Source organism: Oryx dammah, unplaced genomic scaffold (genome assembly GCF_014754425.2).
Source record: "Oryx dammah isolate SB20612 unplaced genomic scaffold, SCBI_Odam_1.1 HiC_scaffold_28, whole genome shotgun sequence".
Classification (NCBI taxonomy): Eukaryota; Metazoa; Chordata; class Mammalia; order Artiodactyla; family Bovidae; genus Oryx; species Oryx dammah.
Window position 1 is genome coordinate 57,756,471 of NW_024070212.1, and position 25,217 is coordinate 57,781,687.

General features: G+C 41.6%; 1 protein-coding gene across 1 annotated transcript in view; it reads left to right on the forward strand.

Annotated features, from left to right (window-relative positions):
- LOC120856945 (uricase) overlaps nucleotides 1-25,217 on the forward strand; it is a 33,886-nt gene that overhangs the window by 5,254 nt on the left and 3,415 nt on the right. Inside the window, exons 2-6 of the mRNA XM_040232445.1 lie at nucleotides 6,498-6,716; nucleotides 8,623-8,739; nucleotides 8,841-8,919; nucleotides 20,957-21,143; nucleotides 22,961-23,084. Of these exons, the coding sequence (XP_040088379.1) occupies nucleotides 6,498-6,716; nucleotides 8,623-8,739; nucleotides 8,841-8,919; nucleotides 20,957-21,143; nucleotides 22,961-23,084 (726 nt within the window). The remainder of the gene's footprint in view (nucleotides 1-6,497; nucleotides 6,717-8,622; nucleotides 8,740-8,840; nucleotides 8,920-20,956; nucleotides 21,144-22,960; nucleotides 23,085-25,217) is intronic.

Consider the following 25,217-nt stretch of genomic DNA (forward strand, 5'->3'; position numbering starts at 1 on the left):
TTACAAGAGCCCTTTTAATACTTGAGAGAAAATTCTAGTCATTCTAAAATTTGAATTTATAAAAGCTTTCCCTTGTCTTTCCTAATATTTTCGACCTCATATCCATCCACTAGACCTTATAGACCTTAACAGACTCCAGGCTAGCAAATCCTAAACCTGTAGTGACAACCTACATCACTTTCAGTGTGATCTGGGAAAAACAGAACACTCAGGATCTCACTGCAGAAGTGAAAATGCACGAGTCATTTAAAATCTCTGAGAGTTCTCTCCAACATTACTTAGAGAAAATCAATGATTCTCTATTCCTTTATATTTCAAGACTTGTCTAAGAAAAGGGAACTTTTCTCGTGCAGTGCCAAGTATAGATTTACTCCTACTGGTATTTTGTCGAGAGTACTGCTCTAGGAAATTAAGTTTTCTTTTATAACTTTGTTCCCCCAAGCCACATAAGCCTGAGGAAGGACAAAGTATAAAGGCAGAAGTAGGCTGGATCATAAAAGCAGTCTTTGAGTTTAGCCACTCTAGTTCTGGACTGACGTGCAGCCTGAGTATTTCTCTCTAATGGTAACTGGAAGAACCCTTTGATGCAAAATATGACATACAATTATTGTTTATTAATGGTAATCATAGCTAATGTTTGTTGAACATTTATTATTTGCCAGGTGCTTTTCTAAGTGTTTTTTGTTTATTTCGGTCATATAATCCTCACAGCAATCCTGATAAGTTGGCTCTAGCATTGTTGATTTTACAAATGAAGAAATTTGCCTCCATTCAGAGAGTTAATAGGTGGCAGAACAGTGACTCACACTTGGCCCATCTGATTCCATCCTCTCAGCTCCCCACCCACCCTGCAGATGAGAGCAGCCTTGGTATTTTCCTATCCGGTTATCTTGGATGTGGATCTCTGCCCCACACCGTGCAGTGTACACAGTAGGCTTCTGGCACCTACTTCTGGTCCTCAGACTACAGAACTGGGGAGGCTTCTCTGAGGACAACCTCAGTCTGGCCTGGGCCATTATGTGTTCAGTCAGGTCCCGCGGAGGGACTCTTGAGTGTCCCACACTTTTCTTGTTCCTTCTTGCTCCAGCCTCAGATGGTCATGTCCTCTTTATTCTGACTCATTTGCTCAGTAAACATAATTACTCAGCCTTTGCTGGAGCGCCAAGGCCTAGGCAGGGGCTTTCTAAGGTTGCTGACCTCTCCCGCATGTGTCACCCACGAACCCCGGGTGGCTGTGTGGTGCTGGAGCGCTCTGTCTTGTTAGCATTGTGAACACTTTGTGCTGTGTCACTGACTCTGTCTACCCTCAACTCGGCCCTTCCTGACCTTATTCTCCGGCCAGCTGTTCCTGTGATCTCCGTGCTATCGTGATCAGACAGCAGAAGTTGCCTTCCCCTCTTTTCTAGGAAGAGGAACTTCCTGATGGGGGTTCTGAGCTGAAGCAGCTCTTCCTGTATTGAAATCTTAGGGGCATTTTCATGAACGAGTGAGTCTGTGTCACTACACAAGAGGTGCAGGTGATGGGGCGGCAGTCAGTCATTCAAGATACATTTATTAGGCACCTATTTATGTTCCAAGCACTCTGCTGAGCACGGGGGTTGCTATGGCGACCAAGATGGAAATTGTTTCTGCTTTCATGGCTTACTGTTTTTGAACAAATCACACACATGAAGAGGCAGTTATAGTTCTACTTGATAAAGTCTCTGATAAGGCAATAACAGAGCATTTTGAGATCACACAGAAGGGGCACCTACTTCAGACTTGAAGGGCGTGGCAGATTACCTAGTGGAAGTGACATCTAAGATTTAAAGAAGCTGAGTCAGAAGTTAGTCAGGTGAAGAGATTGGTAGTCAGATAGCGAGGAAGAGAAAAATGTTCAAGAAAGAAGTAACAGTAGATTCAAAGGCCTACTGGCAGAGCAGAAAGTATGCAGAGCCAGGGTGACCACAGTTAGCTCAGGATAGCCAAAGTGCAGTTTGAAGTAGAATGTGGTGGAATACAAAGTTGGATTGGTGAGCAGGAGTGGGGACATGAAGGGTAGCTTCCATTCTATCTTTCTTGGTATGTTATGGTAACTACTTGCTTTCTGGGCAAAAGCTAATAGAGTTTTGACAAGGGAACGCACTGGTCATAGCAAACACCCTCTTCTGAAAACACAACAGAAGACTCTACATATGGACATCAACAGATGGTCAACATTGAAATCAGATTGATTATATTCTTTGCAGCCAAAGATGGAGAAACTCTATACAGTCAGCAAAAACAAGACTGGGAGCTGACTGTGGCTCAGATCATGAACTCCTTATTGTCAAATTCAGACTTAAATTGAAGAAAGTAGGGAAAACCACTAGACCATTCAGGTATGACCTAAATCAAATCCCTTATGATTATACAGTGGAAGTGAGAAATAGATTTAAGGGACTAGATCTGATAGACAGGGTGCCTGATGAACTATGGACAGAAGTTCGTGACATTGTACAGGAGACAGGGATCAAGACCATCCCCAAGAAAAACAAATGCAAAAAAGCAAAATGGCTGTCTGAGGAGGTCTTACAAATAGCTGTGAAAAGAAGAGAAGCAAAAAGCAAAGGAGAAAAGGAAAGATATAAGCATCTGAATGCAGAGTTCCAAAGAATAGCAAGGAGAGATAAGAAAGCCTTCCTCAATGATCAATGCAAAAAAATAGAGGATGTTAAACAATAGAGTAGGAAAGACTAGAGATCTCTTCAAGAAAATTAGAGATACCAAAGGGAACATTTCTTGCAAAGATGGGTTCGATAATCTTGGCTCGTTTATCTTCACGACCCAGATAATCACCATGGTGTGATCACTCATCTAGAGCCAGACATCCTGGAATGTGAAGTCAAGTGGCACTTAGGAAGCATCACTACAAACAAAGCTAGTGGAGGTGATGGAATTCCAGTTGAGCTATTTCAAATCCTGAAAGATGATGCTGTGAAAGTCCTGTACTCAATATGCCAGTAAATTTGGAAAACTCAGCAGTGGCCACAGGACTGGAAAAGGTCAGTTTTCATTCCAATCCCAAAGAAAGGCAATGCCAAAGAATGCTCAAACTACCGCCCAATTCCCTCATCTCACACACTAGTAAGTTGGACACGACTGAAGTGACCTAGCAGCAGCAGCAGCAGCAGCACATGTTAGTAAAGTAAAGCTCAAAATTCTCCAAGCCAGGCTTCAGCAATACATGAACCGTGAACTTCCAGATGTTCAAGCTGGTTTTAGAAAAGGCAGAAGAACCAGAGATCAAATTGCCAACATCCACTGGATCATTGAAAAAGCGAGAGTTCCAGAAAAACATCTATTTCTGCTTTATTGACTATGCCAAAGCCTTTGACTGTGTGGATCACAATAAACTGTGGAAAATTCTGAAAGAAATGGGAATACCAGATCAGCTGACCTGCCTCTTGAGAAATCTGTATGCAGATCAGGAAGCAACATTTAGAACTGGACATGGAACAACAGACTGGTTCCAAATAGGATAAGGAGTATGTCAAGGCTGTATATTGTCACCCTGCTTATTTAACTTCTATGCAGAGTACATCATGAGAAACGCTGGGCTGGAAGAAGCACAAGCTGGAATCAAGATTGCAGGGAGAAATATCAATAACCTCAGATATACAGATGACACCACCCTTCTGGCAGAAAGTGAAGAGGAAGTAAAAAGCCTCTTGATGAAAGTGAAAGAGGAGAGTGAAAAAGTTGGCTTAAAGTTCAACATTTAGAAAACTAAGATCATAGCATCTGGTCCCATCACTTCATGGGAAATAGATGGGCAAACAGTGGAAAACAGTGTCAGACTTTATTTTGGGGGGCTCCAAAATGACTGCAGATGGATTGCAGCCATGAAATTAAAGACGCTTACTCCTTGGAAGGAAAGTTATGACCAACCTAGATAGCATATTCAAGCATATTCAAGCATATTTGCCAACAAAGGTCCGTCTAGTCAAGGCTATGGTTTTTCCAGTGGTCATGTATGGATATGAGAGTTGGACTGTGAAGAAAGCTGAGCACAGAAGAATTGATGCTTTTGAACTGTGGTGTTGGAGAAGACTCTTGAGAGTCCCTTGGACTGCAAGGAGATCCAACCAGTCCATTCTAAAGGAGATCAGTCCTGGGTGTTCATTGGAAGGACTGATGTTGAAACTGAAGCTCCAATACTTTATGGCCACCTCATGAGAAGAGTTCACTCATTGGAAAAGACCCTGATGCTGGGAGGGATTGGGGGCAGGAGGAGAAGGGGACGACAGAGGATGAGATGGCTGGATGGCATCACCGACTTGATGGACATGGGTTTGGGTAGACTCTGGGAGTTGGTGATGGACAGGGAGGCCTGGCATGCTACGATTCATGAGTTCACAAAGAGTCAGATATGACTGAGCGACTGAACTGAACTGAACTTGCTTTCAATGGACTAACCAGCATAGGTACTTAGTGGCAGGGAATGGGACTGAGGAGTAAAATTTATGGAGTCTTGCTGTGTGCCGAGGTTGCTGGAAGGTCTCAGAGACCTTGGGTCCTGGATCCAAGCCCATATCACCCAGGGACCCCAGGCCAGCCAAGCGCCTCCCTCCTCCGGGTTCTAGTGGTTCTAGAAAGAGCAGAGTCTTCCTTCTGCTGCTACCAGCAGGGCTCTCCGCTCCAGAAACTAGTGCCCTTGCTCAGGGTTCCTTCTGCTGTCTCTGCTGCCGCTGCACCCACAGCCAGACCTGACATGGCCTCTCTTGCTACGGGGGGACCTCACTGCATCAGTGGGTACCAGGGATGGAGCCCAGCCCTTCACATGCACCAGCACTTGTTGAGGTAGTTACCTCCATTTTCACAAAGCAGGGGGGAAACTGGGGCTTACAGACATCAAATTATTTGTCACAGCCACAAAGCTATAAATGGCAGGGCAGAATTTGGACCTGATCTGATTTCAAAGCCACTACAATCACACAACTGTGCCTCTTTCCTGGTCAGCATTAGAGTTCTTACTAGGATCCTTTAAATCTCCTCTTCAGTTTTTCTTGAAGATGAGTCCCCCAAAGATTGGGTCAGAGGCTTCTGAGGAGACTCTCTAAGAGTGTCCCTTCTGCATGTCACTCCTACAGGGGAAGCACCGAATGCAAACACCTCAGACCCTCAGGGTATGTGCAGTAACAATAGCAGCAAGCCCTACTAGGCTCTGTCTCCAAGATTTAAGACAGCTTCCTCTACCTCAATTTGATAAAGGATATGACAATAATTTCTAATTTTAGTGTTTTAAAATTCCTCCTAGGAGGTGTGGTGATTTTTTACATACAGGTAGGTGTTTAGGCAGTTCCTGACCTGTCTGAGCATATCACATATGTGTGATTAGCAGGTGAGGTTTCTTCTTTGTGACCTCCCCAGATTCTCACTGCATGTTGTTTTTGATTTACTTTTATTTTTGTCACCTTTTCTTATTACCGTTTCTATGACAATTTTCATGCTAAATAAAATAAGTTTTTCTGTCCCTCTGCTCCCTCCTGCCTCTTTTCTCAAATACCAAGAAAGCCCAGGCACAAGTCTTAAAGGGCCTAGCAATGGAGACGGGCGTAATCACCACCGAGGGCTCCAGCTTCAGACAGGGATACTAATGAATCAATCACTGGCTTTTATTAAGTGTCTCTTCTCTAAAAGCATAGCTCTCCCTACAGCCAGATGGCCCTGGCTCTGTGCTGCTGAAGGTCATCAAGACCCTGTCACTAATTGCTCTTCTTCCTGGTAGCAAGTAGAAGAAGCAATTTTCCAGTTGTTTTTATTGATCATAGGGCTGTTTCTCCAGAATACTACTCTCTATAAAAAGAGGGGTATGATTATTTCCAGTTAACATTGTCAAAACACTTTTATAGAGGAAGGCATTTTATACAGTGGTTGCTGCTGCTACAGCTAAGTCGCTTCAGTCACAATTTGGAGTCAACAGCCCTGAGGGTGAATTCTTGGCTCTATCCTTTACTAAATAGGGCAAGTCACTTAAATTCTTTGAACCTCAGTTTTTCTCTCTGCAAAATGGAAATAATATTACTTCATGGAGCTGATACAAGGATTAAGTTAGTAGAGATTAATTAAGACAGAGTAAATAGCCTTATAAGGTACTGTTTTATTATCATTGGTTAGTATTATCAAGAAAGTCATCTACCTGTCTCTCTTGAGGCCAACCTGATATATTTTGGTCTATGTCTTGCAATTCTGTTTTCTCCATACAAGTTCTCATTCTTCAAAGATAAGGCATGATTTTGGTTTCATGAATAATTTGACTCTTACCGTTTGCAATTATATGATAAAATTAAGGCTAAAAGAAATTGCATTCAAGAGGGAGGGGACATATTTTTACCTATAGCTGATTCATGATGATGTATGGCAGAGACCAACACAATATTGTAAAGCAATTATCCTCCAATTAAAAAAAATAAAATTGCAGTTGACTTCTGGTTTTCATCTAGCCTTCTTCAATAAGATGATTATTTTCATTGCAGAATGATGAAGTGGAGTTTGTCCGAACTGGTTATGGTAAGGATATGGTAAAAGTTCTTCATATTCAGCGAGATGGAAAATATCACAGCATTAAGGAAGTGGCAACTTCAGTGCAACTTACTCTGAACTCCAAAAGAGAGTACCTGCATGGAGACAATTCAGACATCATCCCGACAGACACCATCAAGAACACAGTTCACGTCCTGGCCAAGTTCAAAGGCGTATGTGTCATTCTTCTTCTTAGATGCTGCCTATCTGGATGGAGAATTCACTGTACTATAGTGTGAGGACAGTACTTGCTTATTTCAAGTTCCCTGTATGTTTTAACTTTATTTTTACATTTAAGCCATTGAAAAAAAGATCCCTTTTCTATTCTAAAATTCTTAGCTTTACAGAAAATTTCACTTTTTTAAAAACTCACCACTTTATTTGCTTTTCTTTTTTTTTGTTCCCTCTTTGTTCTATTTCCTTGGTTTTCAACTCAGTACAACATCTTGTAGAAGGCAGAGAATCCTATTTGACAAATTTACATGTTATCACTTATTTAGGATCATTGGCAAATTGAGGCCCTGAGACAATTTCAGATTAGAATTTTACCCATTGTTGCCATGCATTTATTTGAGTCCTATTGTTTTTTTTTTTTTTTTTTTCTTTAAGAATGGTGTGTGTGTTTATAGAAGAAAGTACCGTTTCTCTTCTTGGTATTACTAAAGAAGAAAATTCAGTATAAGATATAGTTTGAAATCTATTTGTCCAACTTCTAATGCCTTCCTAATTTTCTCAACTCTATGACCACTTAGTGTCCGTATTTGATGGTAACTGTACTTTTCAAAAGGGTCTTAGAACTAATAGAATCTGTTTTTTTTTTTAGCACTTTACCTCAGATTTCTCTAAAAAGTGTGAGTGAAATTGTGCTGGGTGACCACCAGATTTCTAGGCAATTCAGGATGATTTTTTATTTACTAAGAAGTTTAAAAAGACAAGAAATGTAGACTATAAAGTTTCTTTTTCCATGATTTTGCATGAAATCTACACCTATAATGCATGAAATGAACAAACTAATTGAGAGATTATTTCTGCAAGGCCTGTCTCCACCCTGAACCTTTCTCTTGCTAATCAGAATGGCCCAGCAAGCTTAGACAGTGATCTGGAAAAAGACATTGCTTTCTTTAAAAATAAATTGAAAATAAGCTTCTAGTACTTTGTTTAAGAAGATGATTGGGTACCACAAATTCTTATATTTCCTGTACTATGTGAGAGATATAGAAAAGTGAAGGAATGGACCTGGATGTTAAAAAAAAAAAATTAAATTCATTCATTGTACATAGCGACCGTAATTTCTTATCCAAACCAAGATACTTTTGAGAGTGCAATAGGATGCTTATAAACCTCAGATACAAAACAAAACTATTCTGGAAACCTGTATAGTCTACCTTGCTGCTGCTGCTGCTAAGTCACTTTAGTCGTGTCCGACTCTGTGCGACCCCATAGACGGCAGCCCACCAGGCTCCCCCATCCCTGGGATCCTACCTTAATTATACTCAAAACCATAAATAATCTGTAGACTGAACTAGTACCATAAAATAGAGATTAATATGAAGAATTTGGGTGGAAGTAGGGAGCTGCTTTATGGGGGTAGAGAGTTGGAGATGGTCTATAGAAGGCATGTTTGCAAGGAAAGAAAGCTGAAGTGACCCCTCCTTAACATTTTTCCTGGGGAAACTGAAAGGTCTGTTTGCCAGCCTCACAAAGAGAGCAGAGTGTTTTGGAGTATCCTGCAATACTTTTGCTGGCATGGGTGATGACTGAGCTCATCTTGAGGAGAATCTGAATATTCAATTCCTTTTTGCTCATCCACTGATGGACAGACACATCCTCTCCAGCACACAGTATTCTTTTAAAACCAGGGTAGTCTCACCTGGTGATGGTGATCCATTAACTACACTTAGGGGCCCATGTGAAAAATTGGGATAAAAAGATAAATTCATCTCTAAGATTCTTTCTAAGTCTTCGTTTCTCTGATTCTAAAAAAACACTTGATCAAGACAGAGAGTCCCATGGATATTTAAAAATGACTTTCAATTGGGGCAGGTATTGCTGCTCATTCACATTTGTTTCTCTTTATAGATCAAAAGCATAGAAACTTTTGCTATGAATATCTGTGAGCATTTCCTTTCTTCTTTTAACCATGTCATTCGAGTTCAAGTCTACGTGGAAGAAGTCCCTTGGAAGCGTTTTGAAAAGGTTGCCTCACTTATTTGTGTTCTCAGTTTAATTAAAGACATTGGCTTTATGATATATGCTGAAATTTTATTGGAAACAATCTTTTTTTTTCTAATTTTCAGAATGGAGTTAAGCATGTCCATGCATTTATTCATACTCCCACTGGAACGCACTTCTGTGAGGTTGAACAGTTGAGGAATGGTGAGAAAATGTTTTTCATGTTTGATTCTGTAATAGCAATTTTAGTTTTTTTTTCTTCTAAACAACTCTGTTTATCAGCACCAAGGAGAACTGTAGAGAATTTTGAACTGTTTAAAATCTGAGATGGGAATGAAAGTTGTGACCTTGGATTACATTAAAGAACTATCTGCTTTTTATCTTAAAAGTATAAAGATGAAATAATACCCTTTGCAACAAATCTGGGGGTTGAGTGAGGTCAATCATTTTTATTGCATGATCTTGAGGTGAGAGGAAAAAAAGACTCAGGCTGACAAAAGTCTCAAATCTCTGAAATTTCTGACCAGTGCTTTTTATACTATACCAAACTATGATTATAATAACTTTATAGGAAATACCTAGAAAATAACAATCATGTTTCCTTATTTTGTCCTAATAATAAAACCATTGATATTATTATAATTACAATAAAATAAGCTTCATTTAAAATAGCAGTGACAATTATATATTTATTTCTGTTTAATAATAAATCTAAACATTAACTGTGGAACATAATTATAATATAGACCTTATTGGTACTGATGACTAAACTTAGCAAAGTATGTCTTCCATTGATTTGTTGAGGTTGTCAGAACAGAGTTCAATAATTGGTTAAGAGTTGGACTAGATGAACTTTAAGAACCGTGAAGCCACCATGGTAGAAATGCCCCTATCCTAATAAAAAATAAATTTTAGTGATCATTATAAATTGAAAGTGAGGACTCTGAATTTTTTCTTTTCTTATCTCTCTTTTCTTTCATCTCCTCTCCTTCTCTTTCCAACTTGTTTCTTTCATTTCATTTCTTTTACTTTATCTTTCTTTCATTTCTAACTCTCTTCACTAAGAATTTAAGGTGGTATCTGATAAACATCATAAATATCTTTTAAAAGATTACTAAAATATAAGTGTTTCTTATTCTGAATTCTACCGGATACTGCCTTCCCTTAGAAAGTCCTAGTCATTTAACATTTTAATCATTTAATGTTTTCCCTATCTGTATTAAATTCTAGGCACAGCCAGGGCCTTCTCAGTGTTTGATTAATAGTTATGAAATTATTATTATATAAAGAAGACTGAATAACTAGTTGATAAGTTGAGAGAATAGTGAGTTTTTAAATCCTCCAAATGTGAAGAGGTTGGTTTGGGCCTTAATCTACTGTACTAGCAAGACTGGTGTAACTAGGAATTCCTGGTGGTCAAGTGGTTAGGACACCACACTTTCACCATTGAGGGCCTTGGTTGGATCTCTGGTTCAGGAGCTGAGATCCTGCAAGCTGAGCAGCATGGCCAAAAACAAAACAAAACAAAACAAAACCCTGGTGCAATGAGGAAGGTTTTGCATGGTAGTTAAGTCTACAGTTCTTGCAGACTAAGATGTTTTGCTTCCTTTATTGCTTTCCTATTTTAATTTTTAAAATGTAAACCATTTTTTACATTATGGTTTAACTTACAGTGTTGTGTTAGTTTTAGATGTACAGCAAAATTATTCAGTTATACACACACATATACATATATGTATATATATATTCTTTTTCAGCTTCTTTTCCATTAGAGATTATTTAAATTCAAGATATTAAATATAGTTCCTTGTGCTATACATTAGGTCCTTGTTTATCTATTTTATATGTAGTAATGTGTATGTATTAATCCCAAATTCCCAGTTTATCTTCCTCCCACAGCTGCTATTCCTTTTGGTAACCATAGGGTCTGTTTCTATGTCTGTGAGTCTATTTATGCTTTGTAAATAAATTCATTTGTATCTTTTTTTTTAGATTCCACTTGTAAGTGATATCATATATTTGTCTTTGTCTGATTTACTTCACTCAATATGATAATCTCTAGGTTTATCCATGTTGCTGCAAATGGCATGATTTCATTCTTTATTATGAGTGAGTAATAAATATTCTTTATCCATTCATCTGCCTATGGACATTTAGGTTGCTTCTATGTCTTGTTGCTATTTTTGTTGTTGTTGTTGTTTGGTCGCTAAGTAGTGTCCAACACATTTGTGACCCCATGGACTATAGCCCACCAGGCTCCCCCGTCCACGGGATTCGTAGGTCTCCTTTTTCCTTCTCAGGGGATCTTCCTGACCCAGAGAGTGAATCTGAATCTTCTGCACTGGCAGGAGAATTTTTTTTTAACCACTGAGCCACCAGGGAAACCCTTTCATGTCTTGACTATTGTAAACAGTGCTGCTATAAATGTTGGAATGCCTGTATCTTTTCAAATTAGAATTTTCTTTGGATATATGCCCAGGAGTGGGATAGCAGGATCATATGATTAATTCCTTTCTCTCCACAGTCTCTCTGGCATTTATTATCAGTAGACTCTTCAAGTAATGGCCATTCTGATCTGTGAGAGTGATACGTCATTGTAGTTTTGTATTTTTCTAAAATTAGCAATGTATGTATATGTGTATGCACAGTCATGTCCAACTCTGTGCAGCCCCATGAATTGTAGCCTGCCAGGCTCCTCTGTCCATGGAATTCTCCAAGCAAAAATACTGGAATGGGTTGCCATTCTCTTCTCCACGGGATCTTCGAAACCCAGGGATTGAAACCGGGTCTCCTGCTTTGCAGGCAGATTCTTTACTGTCTGAGCCACCAGGGAAGCCCCAAATTAGCAATATTGTGCATCTTTTCATGTGCCTATTGGCTGTCTGTATGTCTTTTTCTGAGAAATTTCTCTTTAGGTCTTCTGACCATTTTCTGATTGCATTGTTTCCTCTTTTATATTAAGCTGTATGAGTTATTTACATATTTTGGAAATTAATCCCTTGACATCTCCTAGTCCATAGGTTGTCTATTCATTTTGTTTATGGGTTTATTTGCTATGCAAAAGTTTTTAAGTTTACTTTGGCTCTATTTGTTTATTTTTCTATTTGTATTACTCTAGGAGATGAATAAAAAAAAATTTCCTGCAGTTTATTTCAAACAGTGTTCTGCCAATGTTTTCCTCTAGGAGTTTTATAGTATCTGGTCTTATATTTAGATCTTTAATGCATTTTGAGATTATTTTTTTGTATCTGGTATTAGAGAATGTTCTATCTTCAATCTTTTACATATAGCTGTCCTGTTTTCCCAGCACCAAATTGAAGAGACTATCTTTTCTCCATTGTAAATTCTTGTCTCTTCTCACAGTCTTTATTTTAAAGTCTATTTTGTCTGATATAAGAATGGCTCCTCCAGCTTTCTCTTTTAAAATTTTTATTTATTTATTGACTGTGCTGGGTCTTCATCGCTATGCACAGGCTTTCTCTAGTTGTGGTGAGTAGGGGCCACTCTTCTAGTGTGTGAGTTCATTTAGTGTGTGTAGTGAGTGAGTTCTCGTTTGTGATAGTTTCTCTTGCTTAAGGGCACAGGCTCTAGGGACATGTGCTTCAGTGGCTGTGGCACCCTGGCTCGAGAGCACTGGCTTGGTAGTTGTGCATGGGCTTAGTTTTCCCACTAAGGAATGTGGCATCTTTCCAGACCAGGGATCGAACCCATATCCCCTATGCTGGCAGGAGGATTCTTAACCACTGGACCACCAAGGAATTTCCTCTAGCTTTCTTTTGATTTCCATTTTCATGAAATACCTTTTCTAATCTCCTCGCTTTCAGTCTATGTATATCTCTAGATCTGAACTGAGTCTTTTGTAGGCAGCACATATGGAAGCTGTTTCTTTACCCATTCAGCAGTCTATATCTTTTGCTTGGATCATTTAGTCCATTTATGTTTAAGGCAATTATTGGTATATATGTTCCCATTGGTTTCCCAGGTGGCTCAGTGGTAAAGAATTTACCTGCCAAGCAGGAGATGCGGGTTTGATCTCCGGGTCAGGACTATCCCTGGGGAAGGAAATGACAACCCACTCCAGTATTCTTGCCTGAATATCCCATAGACAGAGGAGCCTGGTGGGCTACAGTCCATGGGGTCGCAAAGAGTCAGACATGACTTAGCGACTAAACAATAGCAGCAGTAGCTTGTTCCTATTGTCATTTTATCAATTGTTTTGGTTCGTTTTTGTAGGTGTTTCTTCCCCTTACTTCTTTTGTTCTCTTCTTTTGTGATTTGATGACTTTTTCTTTTTCTGTGTGAATATCTATTATAGATTTTTGTTTTGTGGTTACCATGAGGTTTTTGCACAGCAATCTATCTATCTATATAGATAGATAGATACTTTGCATTTGTATTCTCCTCCCCTCATGATTATTGTTTTTGATATTATTTTCTAATCTAAATATTTTGTGTATCCCTTAACTTCTTATTGTGGATACGAATGAATTTATTACTTTTGTCTTTTATTCTCCCTTCTAGAATTCCTACTTTTATTCTATGAAAACTGAAGTGTTTTTGAACTTGAGTTCCGCTACTTAATGGGCTTCCCTGGTGGTTCAGATGATAAATCTGACTGCAGTGCAGGCGACCTGGTTTCAGTCCCTGGGTTGTGAAGATCCCCTGGAGAAGGGAATGGCATCCCACTCCAGTATTCTTGCGTGGGAAATCCCGTGGACAAAGGAACCTAGCAGGCAGTCACAAAAGTCAGACACGACTTAGTGACTAAACCACCACCACTTAATAACTTTGTGACTGTTAGCCCATTAAATACACTATTTCAGTGTTTTTTAATTTGTAAGATGAGGATAACAATGTCTCCCTCAGCAATTATCCAGATAATTAAAGGAAATAAATGTTAATTGAAAGCATTTAGTATAGTCCCTAACATATAAGAAGCACTCCTTGAAAAAAAGATGTTATTATTATTATTTTGAATGATTATAGAGATCCAGGGAAGGACTTTGTGTATATATGTGTACATTTGGGTAATTCTGACCAAGATTATGGTGAACTGGCTAAAGAAATAGGCCATAAGGAAACGTTTGGAGACTTGTTTCAGAGATGAAGTAATGATATAGGCTGACCTCAGGCAGTAGAGGCAGAGATGGAGGGACTGCAGAAGCTGGGCAGGGACGTTATGTGAGGCATGTTTGAGTGCTTAATAGGTCTGTGAGGTTGCATAGGGATGCAAGGTTAGAGAGAAGGAGGGGTTAGTTACCCTAAAGCCAGGAGCCTGGGGGTGTTGACTAAGAATAATACATGTAATGAGGAAGTTTCCAGAGGAAGCTGGTGAGTTTGGAAATAAGGAAAAGATCTGGAGACTGATAGCTGGTGAAGCCATGGGAAGAAGGACTAATCCAGAAAAACACATAAAGTGAGAAGAGGAAAGATGAAAGGGCCGTGGGGAAAATTCCCCAGTTTAAGAGTTAAAAGTTTAAAGACTGAGAGAGAAGAATGGTCAGAGAGACAGGAGGAAACTTGGAGACAATGGTATTATGGAAGCAAAAGGAAAAGTACATTTCAGGAAATGAGGGATAGTTACTGGGGTAACAGAATGCATAACAAGTAAGCTTATATGCAGTGGCTTCCTACGCAAAGTTTACTGCTATGTGTAAAAGTCAAGTTCACTGTGTATGTGTGTGTGTTGGGAGGGTGCTCTGCTCCAGGAATTTATTCAGGAACCCAGGTTGATGCAACTAGACATTTTAATCCTTTCCTTTCTGGGTCACCTTGAAAGTGGGTCCCATACCAGGCAAGTGGAAGAGAAGAGCTTGGAGAAGAAAACGGAGGGGCAAAACCACTCAAGCATAGCACCAGGCCTGAAAGTAGCACGGAGCACATCAAACGAAGAGAACCCAGCTACACAACCACACCTGAAGGCTGGGAAATGCAGTCTAGCCAAGGACCCAGGAAGAAGAGAAGCTGCCCATGGCCTCTGCTGCAGGAAGGTTAAAAAGCTTGGCTTGAAAGGAGACTGAAGAGATTGTGCAGTTTGGCAATTACACATTGGTGACCTCCCTCTGCAAGAATATTTAGCAGAGCCCTGGAGGTGGCAGTGGAGTGGCCAAATATAGGGCTCAGCTGATCAAGGAAAGAAGACAGGCTTCACACCCTGTTCCTTCCAGGAATTACCAGGAGCTATCATCAGCTTGCATGCTAGTTACCTGGCTGCTGCAGGGTGGGAAAACTTATCAACAGAATCAGGCCCAAAGCTTTTTCTTTCTGCAGAAAACTTCAGGGTGTTGCGATCACTGTGGCGATGTTCCCAGAGCTCCAGCCTGACTGTCTAGAGCCCAGTAAACCCTGCCCGCCACCCATAGCATGTGGGGCTGGCAGGGATCTGAAAGGAGGAGGCATCTGCTGCCTGGATGTGTGCCGTATGTGTGTGCACACATCCCTGAGTGTGCATATCTTCCTGTGTTGTCTATTTGAAGATGATATTCGTACTCTGTCCCTCTTTGGATTTTTGGTAACAAAGTTTTAATTCTTAATTTGCTTATTTTCCAAGAGCTAAAACCACAGATATCATGAGGTGATTCAGTGTACAATCGTTATCATAAGAAATGCCCTTACATAGGCTTAACTGAAGAAAATAATAATAATAATGTGAAACTCCAGTTCACATGCTGAAGGCTACTGTTTTTTGTTATTTAGTTGCTAAGTCATGTCTGAATCTTTTGTGACCTTGTAGACTATAGCCTGCCAGGCTTCTCTGTCCATGGGATTTTCCAGGCAAGAATACTGGAATGGGTTGCCATTTCCTTCTCCAGGGATCTTCCCAACCCAGGGATCGAACTCACGTTTTCTGCAATGCAGAATGACAGGCAATGTCAATGACAGGCAGATTCTTTGTCACTGCACCAGCAGGGAAACCCAAAGGCTACTGTTACAAATCTCTAAATAAGACTTTCGGTGGGGGGCTGGCTAGAGTCATGAGAATTCTGCGCTCTCGAACACATATACTTAATCACACATTCAACCTACAACTTTCCTCAGCAGGATATGTAACTGGGTTTCTCCTAGTGGACTGGATTCATTTTTATTGATTGAACAAACATTTAGAGAAAGCCCACTGAATCTGAGGAACCCATTTTAGGCCCTGAGAATTGCTGTAAAACTCCCACTACTATATCTTTTCCTACCGTATCGTTTAAAGTGACATCATGAAGTGTACTTCCAGCTGTTTCAGAGTCTGCTAGTTCCATGGGGGAATCTGGAAGAGAGAGAAATTTTTTTCCCCAAAGGGATGAGGGTGGGTGCTATGTTTGTGACGTCCTCAGCTCTGAGAGGAGAGTGAGGCTCTATATGTGTGGCGCGGGCTGTGGTGTAGGAATTCTATGGAACCTCAATCTTCCAACTCTCTCTCATGAGTCTCTGTGAACTGCAAGCTTAGACAAGCCTTGAAGTCACTAGGATGGTTAAGTCACTAACTAGTTGAAATAAGCAGAACACCCTGCCAACACACACACACACACACACACACACACACACACCCACGCACACACACACACACACACGCACACACTATTTGAATTATAATACATAATTCTTTAAGCATCAAATTTCTCCCAATCTGACACTAATTATAAAAATGCAACTAAAGCATAACCAAATCAAGGAATGAAAAATAAAGAAGCGATTTCAAATAAGAGATATTGTCTTCTTGTGGTGAAAAAAATCTATTGACATGGGGACTAACAGGGGTAGGAAGATGGTTTTAAGGAAGTGGGGAGATGAAACTGAAGTCTGGAAGAAGAGATTTAAGAGGTGTCAAGCAGGACAGATGGAAGAGAAGAGAGAGGAAAATAGGAGACTCAAGACAGAGAGGGCCACTGCCAAGAAGTTTGCTTGTGTCATTCTGATGTCAAGACTAAGGCACTCATCAGTTATTTCAAATGAAAATTTCTTGGCGAGCACAATATCTTTTAAAAATTGTCTTGAGGATCACTTTGCTGTACAAAAGCCCAGTTAACTTCCTTCCATGGGGGTGACATCATCTCTCCTCATCCAGAATTGCACAGAGCTTTCACCTTCCTTCCATGAGCTAAATGGACTCTCAGAGGCAAATGATATTTAATTGATCTTCACTTGTTCTAGCACTTTATAGGTTTGAGGTTTTCTACTAGAACTATTTAATATAGTTTTAAAATAGCCCCCTTTTAGCTATTTGTGTCCTTTTTGGAGGTGTTAAATGTGGAAACAATTATCCTTTTCATGACAGGATTTTTTTTTTTTCTTGGCTCAGTGAAGCTTTGTGCTTTGTGACACCTGATGCGTAGGTAAGGAATCGGGCTTATTTTCTATTAATTTGCAGTGAGTTTCTTTCCCTTAGAGACCTGAAGGGGTAGGATGTATGCTTCTCTGAGAAATAAACCACAATCTGTTAAGTGTGTAGGAGGACACTAAAAGCTGGAAAAGATTATGTTCTAGCAAAGGAAAATGTGGAAATCTTCCTTTTGTGTTACTCCATAAACATGGCAGAAAGGCAAAAAAAGAGCTGATTAAGTGGTTTCATGGGAAGTAACCTAGAAAAGGACAGTCTTTGGGGTTGAATTATTTCTTGTCTTCTAAATTGGAATCTTTTTTAGAGTGTGTGAAGTATCATATTTTTAGTTGATGGGCCCATGAATTTGAAAGGCTCAGGTTCCTACTAGTGTTCAGTAAGCTGGGGCACCGCCAGCAGAAAAGATAAAATAAGCTCCCAGATTTCATCGAGGGTGTCTGATGTGTGCCAAGAGAATTTATTTTTCACATTCAAAGAGAATAAGTTTTGTTGTTGTTGTTCATAGAATGATGAGCATACCAGCGTAGATAGTTTGTGTTCTGCCTAAACCATGGCAGTAGTGAACCGTCTTGGAGAATGTAAGATGTTTTTATACTGCATGAAACTGAAGCCAAAATATATTAGAAAATACAACTGCTTTCTCCATTTTCAGATTCTAACGAGAAAGTAGATCATTTCAAAGTTGCCTAGCAAACTGACACTCCCCAAAGATGAACAAATATCACCCTAGGGCCAGAGGTGGATAGGAATGGCACGTCAGAAGGAGTTTTCAGAAGCCAATGATCCTTTGTGAAACATGGGCACTGTTTACAGGGGGTTGAAGTCAGTTAGGGCAAAATCACCTTAGTAACTTCTGTAGAGCATTTCCAATGGGGCAGCCGTTTTACTGAATCCTTTATGTGTGCCATGTTAGACATCTATCACCCCTAGGAAACAGTTATGATTATCATCTTCTGCAAATGAGAAAATCAAGATGGGGAGAGGTTAAGTAATTCTGTCAGGGAAATACTGCTCATAAACAGGGTAGGAGAAGCATGAAGAGCACTGGAATTGGATTCAAAGGATCAGAGTCCCAAGACTGTGGACTCAGCTGTATGGGACACAGAATCTGAAAATCCTTTTATGATTGATGCAGCTGCGGGGTCCAAGTCTGGTTGGCTCACAGAGATGCTGGTGATCAAGGCCATCTATATAGGAAAAGTGGAAATGGATAAAGTTTGCCTTTGGTTTCTCTTGCCTTCTCTTTATCCACCTTCAAGGGTTCCCACCACTTGTTCTAACCCCACTCCTGATTGCAAATTGAAGTCTCATTTCTAGAGGATTTTTTTCCTAGGGGGGATTACTATTAGAAGTAAATTATGATACCAGTTTATAAAATATTAAGGAGTCACTCCTTTAAGGGGTCTTGGTATTTCAATAGGAAATTTTTGAATGATAAAATATTTTCAAAGCACATAGGGATCATTTCTAAAAGTCATGCTTCATTTCAAACCAATGGGGATGGTATTTTTCAACTAGGGGCTCTGTCTGAAGCCCTCAAAGCACATTGTAGAATGGTGGTGGCAACTTTCTTGTCTCTTGGAAAGTCTTCTTTTATTACAGAAATGGAAAGAGAGAATTGAAAGAAGGAGGAAACATTCTGAGGATGGGAGATGATGCAAAGGGGGATAAGAAAAGCACGAAATCTCATAATGGGGTGGTGAGTTCAAACTCCACCTCTGCTAGTGCCTAGCCATGTGACTAGGACCCATGTTGGCAGTCAGGACCTTCTTAGTCAGCATTGATGCCCCTTCTACCCCTGCCATACTGTCTGAGAGCTGAGAGGAGGGGTCAGATCAGGGAGGAAAATGCTAGAGACTGATAGGGGAGAACTGTCTAGAAGAAAAAGACACTAAGTTATAAGGCTAAGTTGTTAAGGTGAATCAATGGCAGTGCATTCATTCATTCATTCATTTAACGGATATTTATTGATTGCTTCTGCAATTCTCTTGGGTCTGAGACTAGACTCACTTGGATGAGCTCTACACTGCATTTTGAAATGCTGATTTTGCAGAATTGTGTCTTTATACACTTAGAATCTGATAAAGCCAACCAACTTAAGGTATTAAATCCAGGTATTCTCTTGATCCTTCTTCAAATAAAGCTTCCAATGAGAACTTCAGAATGTTAAATACCGTTTTCTATCTTACCACATTATTCTAGAATACTCTGGCCAGAATGCTTATTTAAGCAGCATATATTTAATCAGCAGATCTACCACTAACCGTGGCCCCTGCTCTCTCTGGTAGGTATACACATGTGGTTGGGAAAATATAAAAAATATAGTCATTGTTTACCTACTTGTGAAATTCCACAGTTCCCAAGCTAACCACAGCAATTGAAATCACATAGGATGATGTAAACCATTGGATTATTAAGAGCTGTCTAGGATTTTAATTGACGATCATGGATTACGTTCTTGTTCTTCAACCAGGGCCATGTGCAACATAGTGATACGTGATGACATACCTCCAGCTTTTGACTTAAGATTATAGGTCAAAAGGGGTAGATATTAGTCAGGACTAATTTCAAGATCGAAAATAGGTTGACCTTAGTCATCCTGCTTTGACTATGCTATTGGCAGTTTGCACTCAACTGCTCCCTGAGTATACCGGCCTCACCAGCCTGCACATACAAAATAAGGCCACGATGATGTTAATTCCTGAATTTCCCTGGTCTTGTAGTTCTCTTATTATCAAACTGTTGTACCTCTCCAGCCCAACTCTTCCACCTTCTCCCAGCTGGGAGGGCTGTCTCACAGGGGCTCAGGGGAAAGTCTGCACCCACTGAGGACAGCTGCTGCCTCACAGCTCTGTCCAGCATCTGCGGTGCCAGTTACCACTGCTCCTTGGGAAGAAAGCTGCTCTCCACAGACACTGTGTCCTGGGCTTCCCAGTGTGTCAGCTGGTGCCATGTCCTCTTCAGGCTACACCAAATTGCTGGAGCTGCAGTGCGTTCCATAGGGAAAAAGAAAGACTCTGCCCCTCACTAACTCAGGACCCTGCCTGTCACCTGGGCCCTGAGCTAGGACTACCTCACATAAGCAAACAAGGTTTTCAGATTTTTGCCTCTCTCCCCACCACCTTTCCAATGCACCCCATGAAGTGATGTCAGGGACTGCCAGAGAGACATATCATTTCCTCCAATATTTTCAACTCTGGCCTCTCTCCCCCAGGTCCCCACAAACCAACTTTGCCCCCTCTCAGTCCAGTCAAAAGCTAAAAACCTTTATGGGTGTCCACGTATGCAATCTATAACTTATGGATCACTGGTCTCATCTTCCCAGTCTCCATTTAGGCTCATTCGGGCCCATGCTGCTACCCATTCATAAAATTGTCTGGTTTTGCTCAGTTCATAAACACAGGGAACTGAGGGGTCTGGTGGGGTCTGAGGGGTCTGGAGCCATTCGGCAGTACAGAGAACCCATATGAGAACCACCCCCAATTGAAGGCATCACAGTGCTGGACAGAGGGGCTGCTTTTGAGGAGTTTATGAACTCTCCAGCATGACTGCCTGCTGAGGGAGATGGAGCTCAAAATGTGGAAGGTAATTTGGCCTAGAAGACACACGTGCATGTAGCTGAGACAAGGTTCCTGTGGGCTTCAACACAGCATGGAGGTTCAGTCTCTGCCCTTCAGTTCTCTTAGGGCATGAGAAGGCAGGGAGTTGTGGAATTCAGATGGGGGAAAGGCACACCATCTTCATCACCCGGTCTGCAGAGAGGACCAAGAGACAGAACACTCGGGGAGGGATGTTGCTCTCTGTACAGACACGGTGTGCCACGTTTTACTGACCCCAGAATCCTCAGAGCTAGGCAGCAAGTAGGCACTGTTTCCTTTATGACTTCATCCCCTCTTATTTTTTGACTTAAAACAGGACCTCCAGTCATTCATTCTGGAATCAAAGACCTCAAGGTCTTGAAAACAACGCAGTCTGGATTTGAAGGATTCCTCAAGGACCAGTTCACCACCCTCCCTGAGGTGAAGGACCGGTGCTTTGCCACCCAAGTGTACTGCAAGTGGCGCTACCTCCAGGGCAGAGACGTGGACTTTGAAGCCACCTGGTATGAAGAAGTGCTAGGGTCTGGCACTGGTGCAGGCAGTGGCCACTCTCTTCTCCAGGGCCTAGGAGTCTTCAATCTGGAAGAGAAACTTGGAGGCCATTTAGTTCAGCCTCCCCACTGTAAGAAATCCCTTCTGATGGGTAACAGAAAGAACACTGGTCTTACTCTGAGTTAGTGAACCCGCACTTGAATCTTAGATGCTCTTAGCTATAATAGCCTTAAGTGGACTGCTTGATTTCTCTGGTGCTCTCTTTCCTAACTGACTAAATCAGGAGTACACAAACATGATTGGGTATCAGAACCACTTGGAGGGTTTGTGACACTGTAGCTCACTGAGCCCATCCCCAGAGGTTCTGATTCTGTGGCCTGGAATGGGGCCTGAGAACCTGCATTTTCTAACAAACTCCCAGGTGTTGCCATGCTGCTGGACCAGAGGCCACACTTCCAGAATCATTGGATCAAATGAGGATAGTGGCCTTGTCACTTCATAGCAGATGCAGGGAGAGCTAAACCAGGCTGACCAAACTCGTCCCCGTCTGTCAAGGGCTTTCCTGATTTTAACACTGAAGGTCCCATGTCCTAGGAAACCCCTTGGTCCCAGTCAAATTGGCCACCAGAGGCCAAACTCAAAACGAGATGACAGTTACAGAGCATTTTCTAAATGATAAGTTCTTTAACACTGTAAAGGTATGACTTTTATTTTAACATCCTTGACAAGCAGCGATTAGGCCTCTGAATTCCCAGCTTGCTTTTGACCAGGTATCTCATTCCTTTGTCGAAGTTCTAATTGTTAGAAACTTCTACCCTGTGATGAGCTAGAATCTGCCTCCAGTAGCTTCCTCCCACGGGCTGAGTGTTGCTCTGCTCCTTTTATTATAGGCTAGGTTGGAAACGCTTGAAGAGAACCTCACCTCAGTCTTTTTTTTTTCCCCTCGTTTTTAAAAGTGTTACCCATGGGCAGCAGTCTGATGTATTTATGTTGAAATGAGTATGAAATTGAGATAGTCAGGGTACCAGTTGGGCCTCCCACTGAGGAAAAGGACTGAGAGTGGATCATGTAATTTTATGTGGAATATGTAAAGCTCATATTCCTTCCAAATTGGGGATAATAATAATAGGAACTGCCTCAGGTACATTGAGAAAATTTAATGAAGTAATCACATAAAACACAGCCTACAGCCTGGCATGGTAAAACCCCTGAAAAATGCAGCAATTCAAGCAACCAGCCAAGCCAAGCAGAACAAAGTTTAGAATATGAGGAAGTCTTCTTCATAAATTCTTCAAGCATGGAGGGAAATTTACCCTGGAATGCCCATTGAGTCCTGGTGCCAGATTATGAAGATAGCCTGGTTATGCTCAATATGTCTGTTGACTGGTGTGTGTGTGTGTGTGTGTGTGTGTGTGTAAGGAAATGAGAAGTTAGGTTTGTTTTTTTTTTTCTTTTTGGCATTATAATATATTCCCGTGCTGTGCTAAGTCACTCTGTCGTGTCTGACTTTTCACGCCCCTGTGGACTGTAGTCCATCTGGCTCCTCTCTCCATGGGATGCTCTAAGTCAGAATACTGGAGTGGGTTGCCATGCCCTCCTCCAGAGGATCTTCCCAACCCAGGGATTGAACCCGCATCTCTTAGGTCTCTTGCATTGGCTGGTGCGTTCTTTACCACTAGCGCCACCTGGGAAGTCCCTATAATCCTCTCTAAAGCCAGCAATAAAATTGTTTTGCGGGGGTTGCAGAGAGGTCTGCACATCTTAGTCTCACAGTGAATTCCCAAAGACCACCCTGCGGGAGCCCTCAGTTTTCCTTTCTGTGTTCTAGGGAAGCTGTCAGGAGCATTGTCCTGGAGAAATTTGCTGGACCCTCTGACAAAGGCGAGTACTCTCCCTCAGTCCAGAAGACCCTCTATGACACCCAGGTGCTCTCCCTGAGCCAGCTTCCTGAGGTATGTTTTGTCACTTGCCATTCTGAAGACTGAGAGAACTTTCTGTGTCTCCTGTTAGCTCTGAGAAAGAGCTGAGAGTTAAAATAAGAAAGTGGAAGACACATGAAAAATGACATCTGTTGTTGCTCAAAAGCTTGTTATAGCAAGTGAGAAAAGAGAAAAAAAGTGGAAAAATCTGTGCAACCTGAAAACACAGGCCACTGCTGTAGTTCTTTAGTTTTCTTGAAGATTCTACGTCTCTTCAATCTGCTACAATTTGAGTATTATATTTAGGACACCAGAATGGCCTGAAGGAGGGGGTAATTATCCCAAGGGTCTATGTTTCAGGAGAGCCAGAGAATGAAGGATAGAAGCAGAGAGATTGCATCCTTTCATCCATTTGATATTATTGAATGTTACTATGTCAATATCAGCACATGAGAAAATCAGGGATAAATTAGACATGCTGCTGCTGCTGCTAAGTTGCTTCAGTCGTGTCCGACTCTGTGTGACCCCATAGACAGCCACCAGGCTCCCCCGTCCCTGGGATTCTCCAGGCAAGAACACTGGAGTGGGTTGCCATTTCCTTCTCCAGTGCATGAAAGTGAGAAGTGAAAGTGAAGTTGCTCAGTCGTGTCCGCCTCCCAGCGACCCCATGGACTGCAGCCCACCAGGTTCCTCTGTCCATGGGATTTTCCAGGCAAGAGTACTGGAGTGGGGTGCTATTGCCTTCTCCGAAATTAGACATAGAGTCCCATAAACTCTACCCTCAATGAGTTCATCATTCAGTGAGAGAAGAAAATAAGCAAGTTAACAACTCAATAAACAACAGAATATTATGGAAATTCAGAAGACGGCACCTAACTCAAGTATATGGGAAGTGCCTGTCAGGTTCTCTGGAAGGAGAGGTATTTGAGTTGAGCCTTAAGAGACAAGTAGAGGCTTTCTGGGTTCATAGTCAAGGGTGAGAGAGGGGTAGGTATGGACAATAGGAGGCAGCATGGAACAGGCATTTACTGCTGAAGGTCTGCCACGTGTGAAGCTGCAGGAGTGAAAGCCCTTCCATGTACCTAGAGATGAGGTGGGAAGCAGGTCTGGAGGGCTTTGTGGTCTTTGTAGAGTCTATATTTTATCCTGAAAAAATCTTAGGAGCCACCGAGGGGTCTAAGCAAGGTGCCACGCTACCACCTTTGCACTCTAGAAAGACTGCTCTGAAAGGTGTGTGATAGATTAAAGGGATGATGGGCCATAGACAAGGAAACCTATTGGGAGGTTGTTACAGGAAGCTGGAAAGGAGGGCATGAACCATGGCCATGATGGGATGAAGAGGACAGTGCTATCCTTAGATCTGGGCAAGAGGGATGCCCACCATGGCCCAGGGGCCCCCTCCAGGCCATCTTCTAGCTATGTTTCTCTCTACTGGAAGAGGCACTTCAAGGCAGTGAACACTTCAGGAGCCCATGCTTCCCCTTATAGACCATTCTCTGGGATGTTTGCCGTCAGGCAACTTGACATGCAAGCTGGAATATCTACCCACATGAGTCCAAGAGAGAGGATAGGGTGGTCCAGGGGTTGGGGGCTGGCTCTTCCCATGCTACCAGGTCCTGGCCTGATGCTGCAAGGAGTCAGAGGATTTAAAATTTGGTCCTGGCCTTCCAGATAGTTGTGAAGGACTATCTGTTAAGTTACAGAGATAGAACATATTTCTATCTCTGTATTTTAGCTTGATTCATAACTTTAAATCTTTAAACACATGGTATGAGCGTGTGCTAAGTCACTTCAGTTGTGTCCAACTCTTTACAACCTTACGGACCATAGCGCACCAGGCTCCTCTGTCCATGAGATTCTCCAGGCAAGAATACTGGAGTGTGTTGTCATTTCCTCCTCCAAGGGATCTTCCCGACCTAGGGATTGAACCCACGTCTCCTGTATCTCCCACATTGGCAGGTGGGTTCTTTACCACTAGCGCTACCTGCTGCTACTGCTAAGTCACTTCAGTCATGTCCAACTCTGTGCGACCCCATAGATGACAGCCCACCAGGCTCCCCCGTCCCTGGGATTCTCCAGGCAAGAACACTGGAGTGGGTTGCCATTTCCTTCTCCAATGCATGAAAGTGAAAAGGGAAAGTGAAGTCACTGAGTCGTGTCCAACTC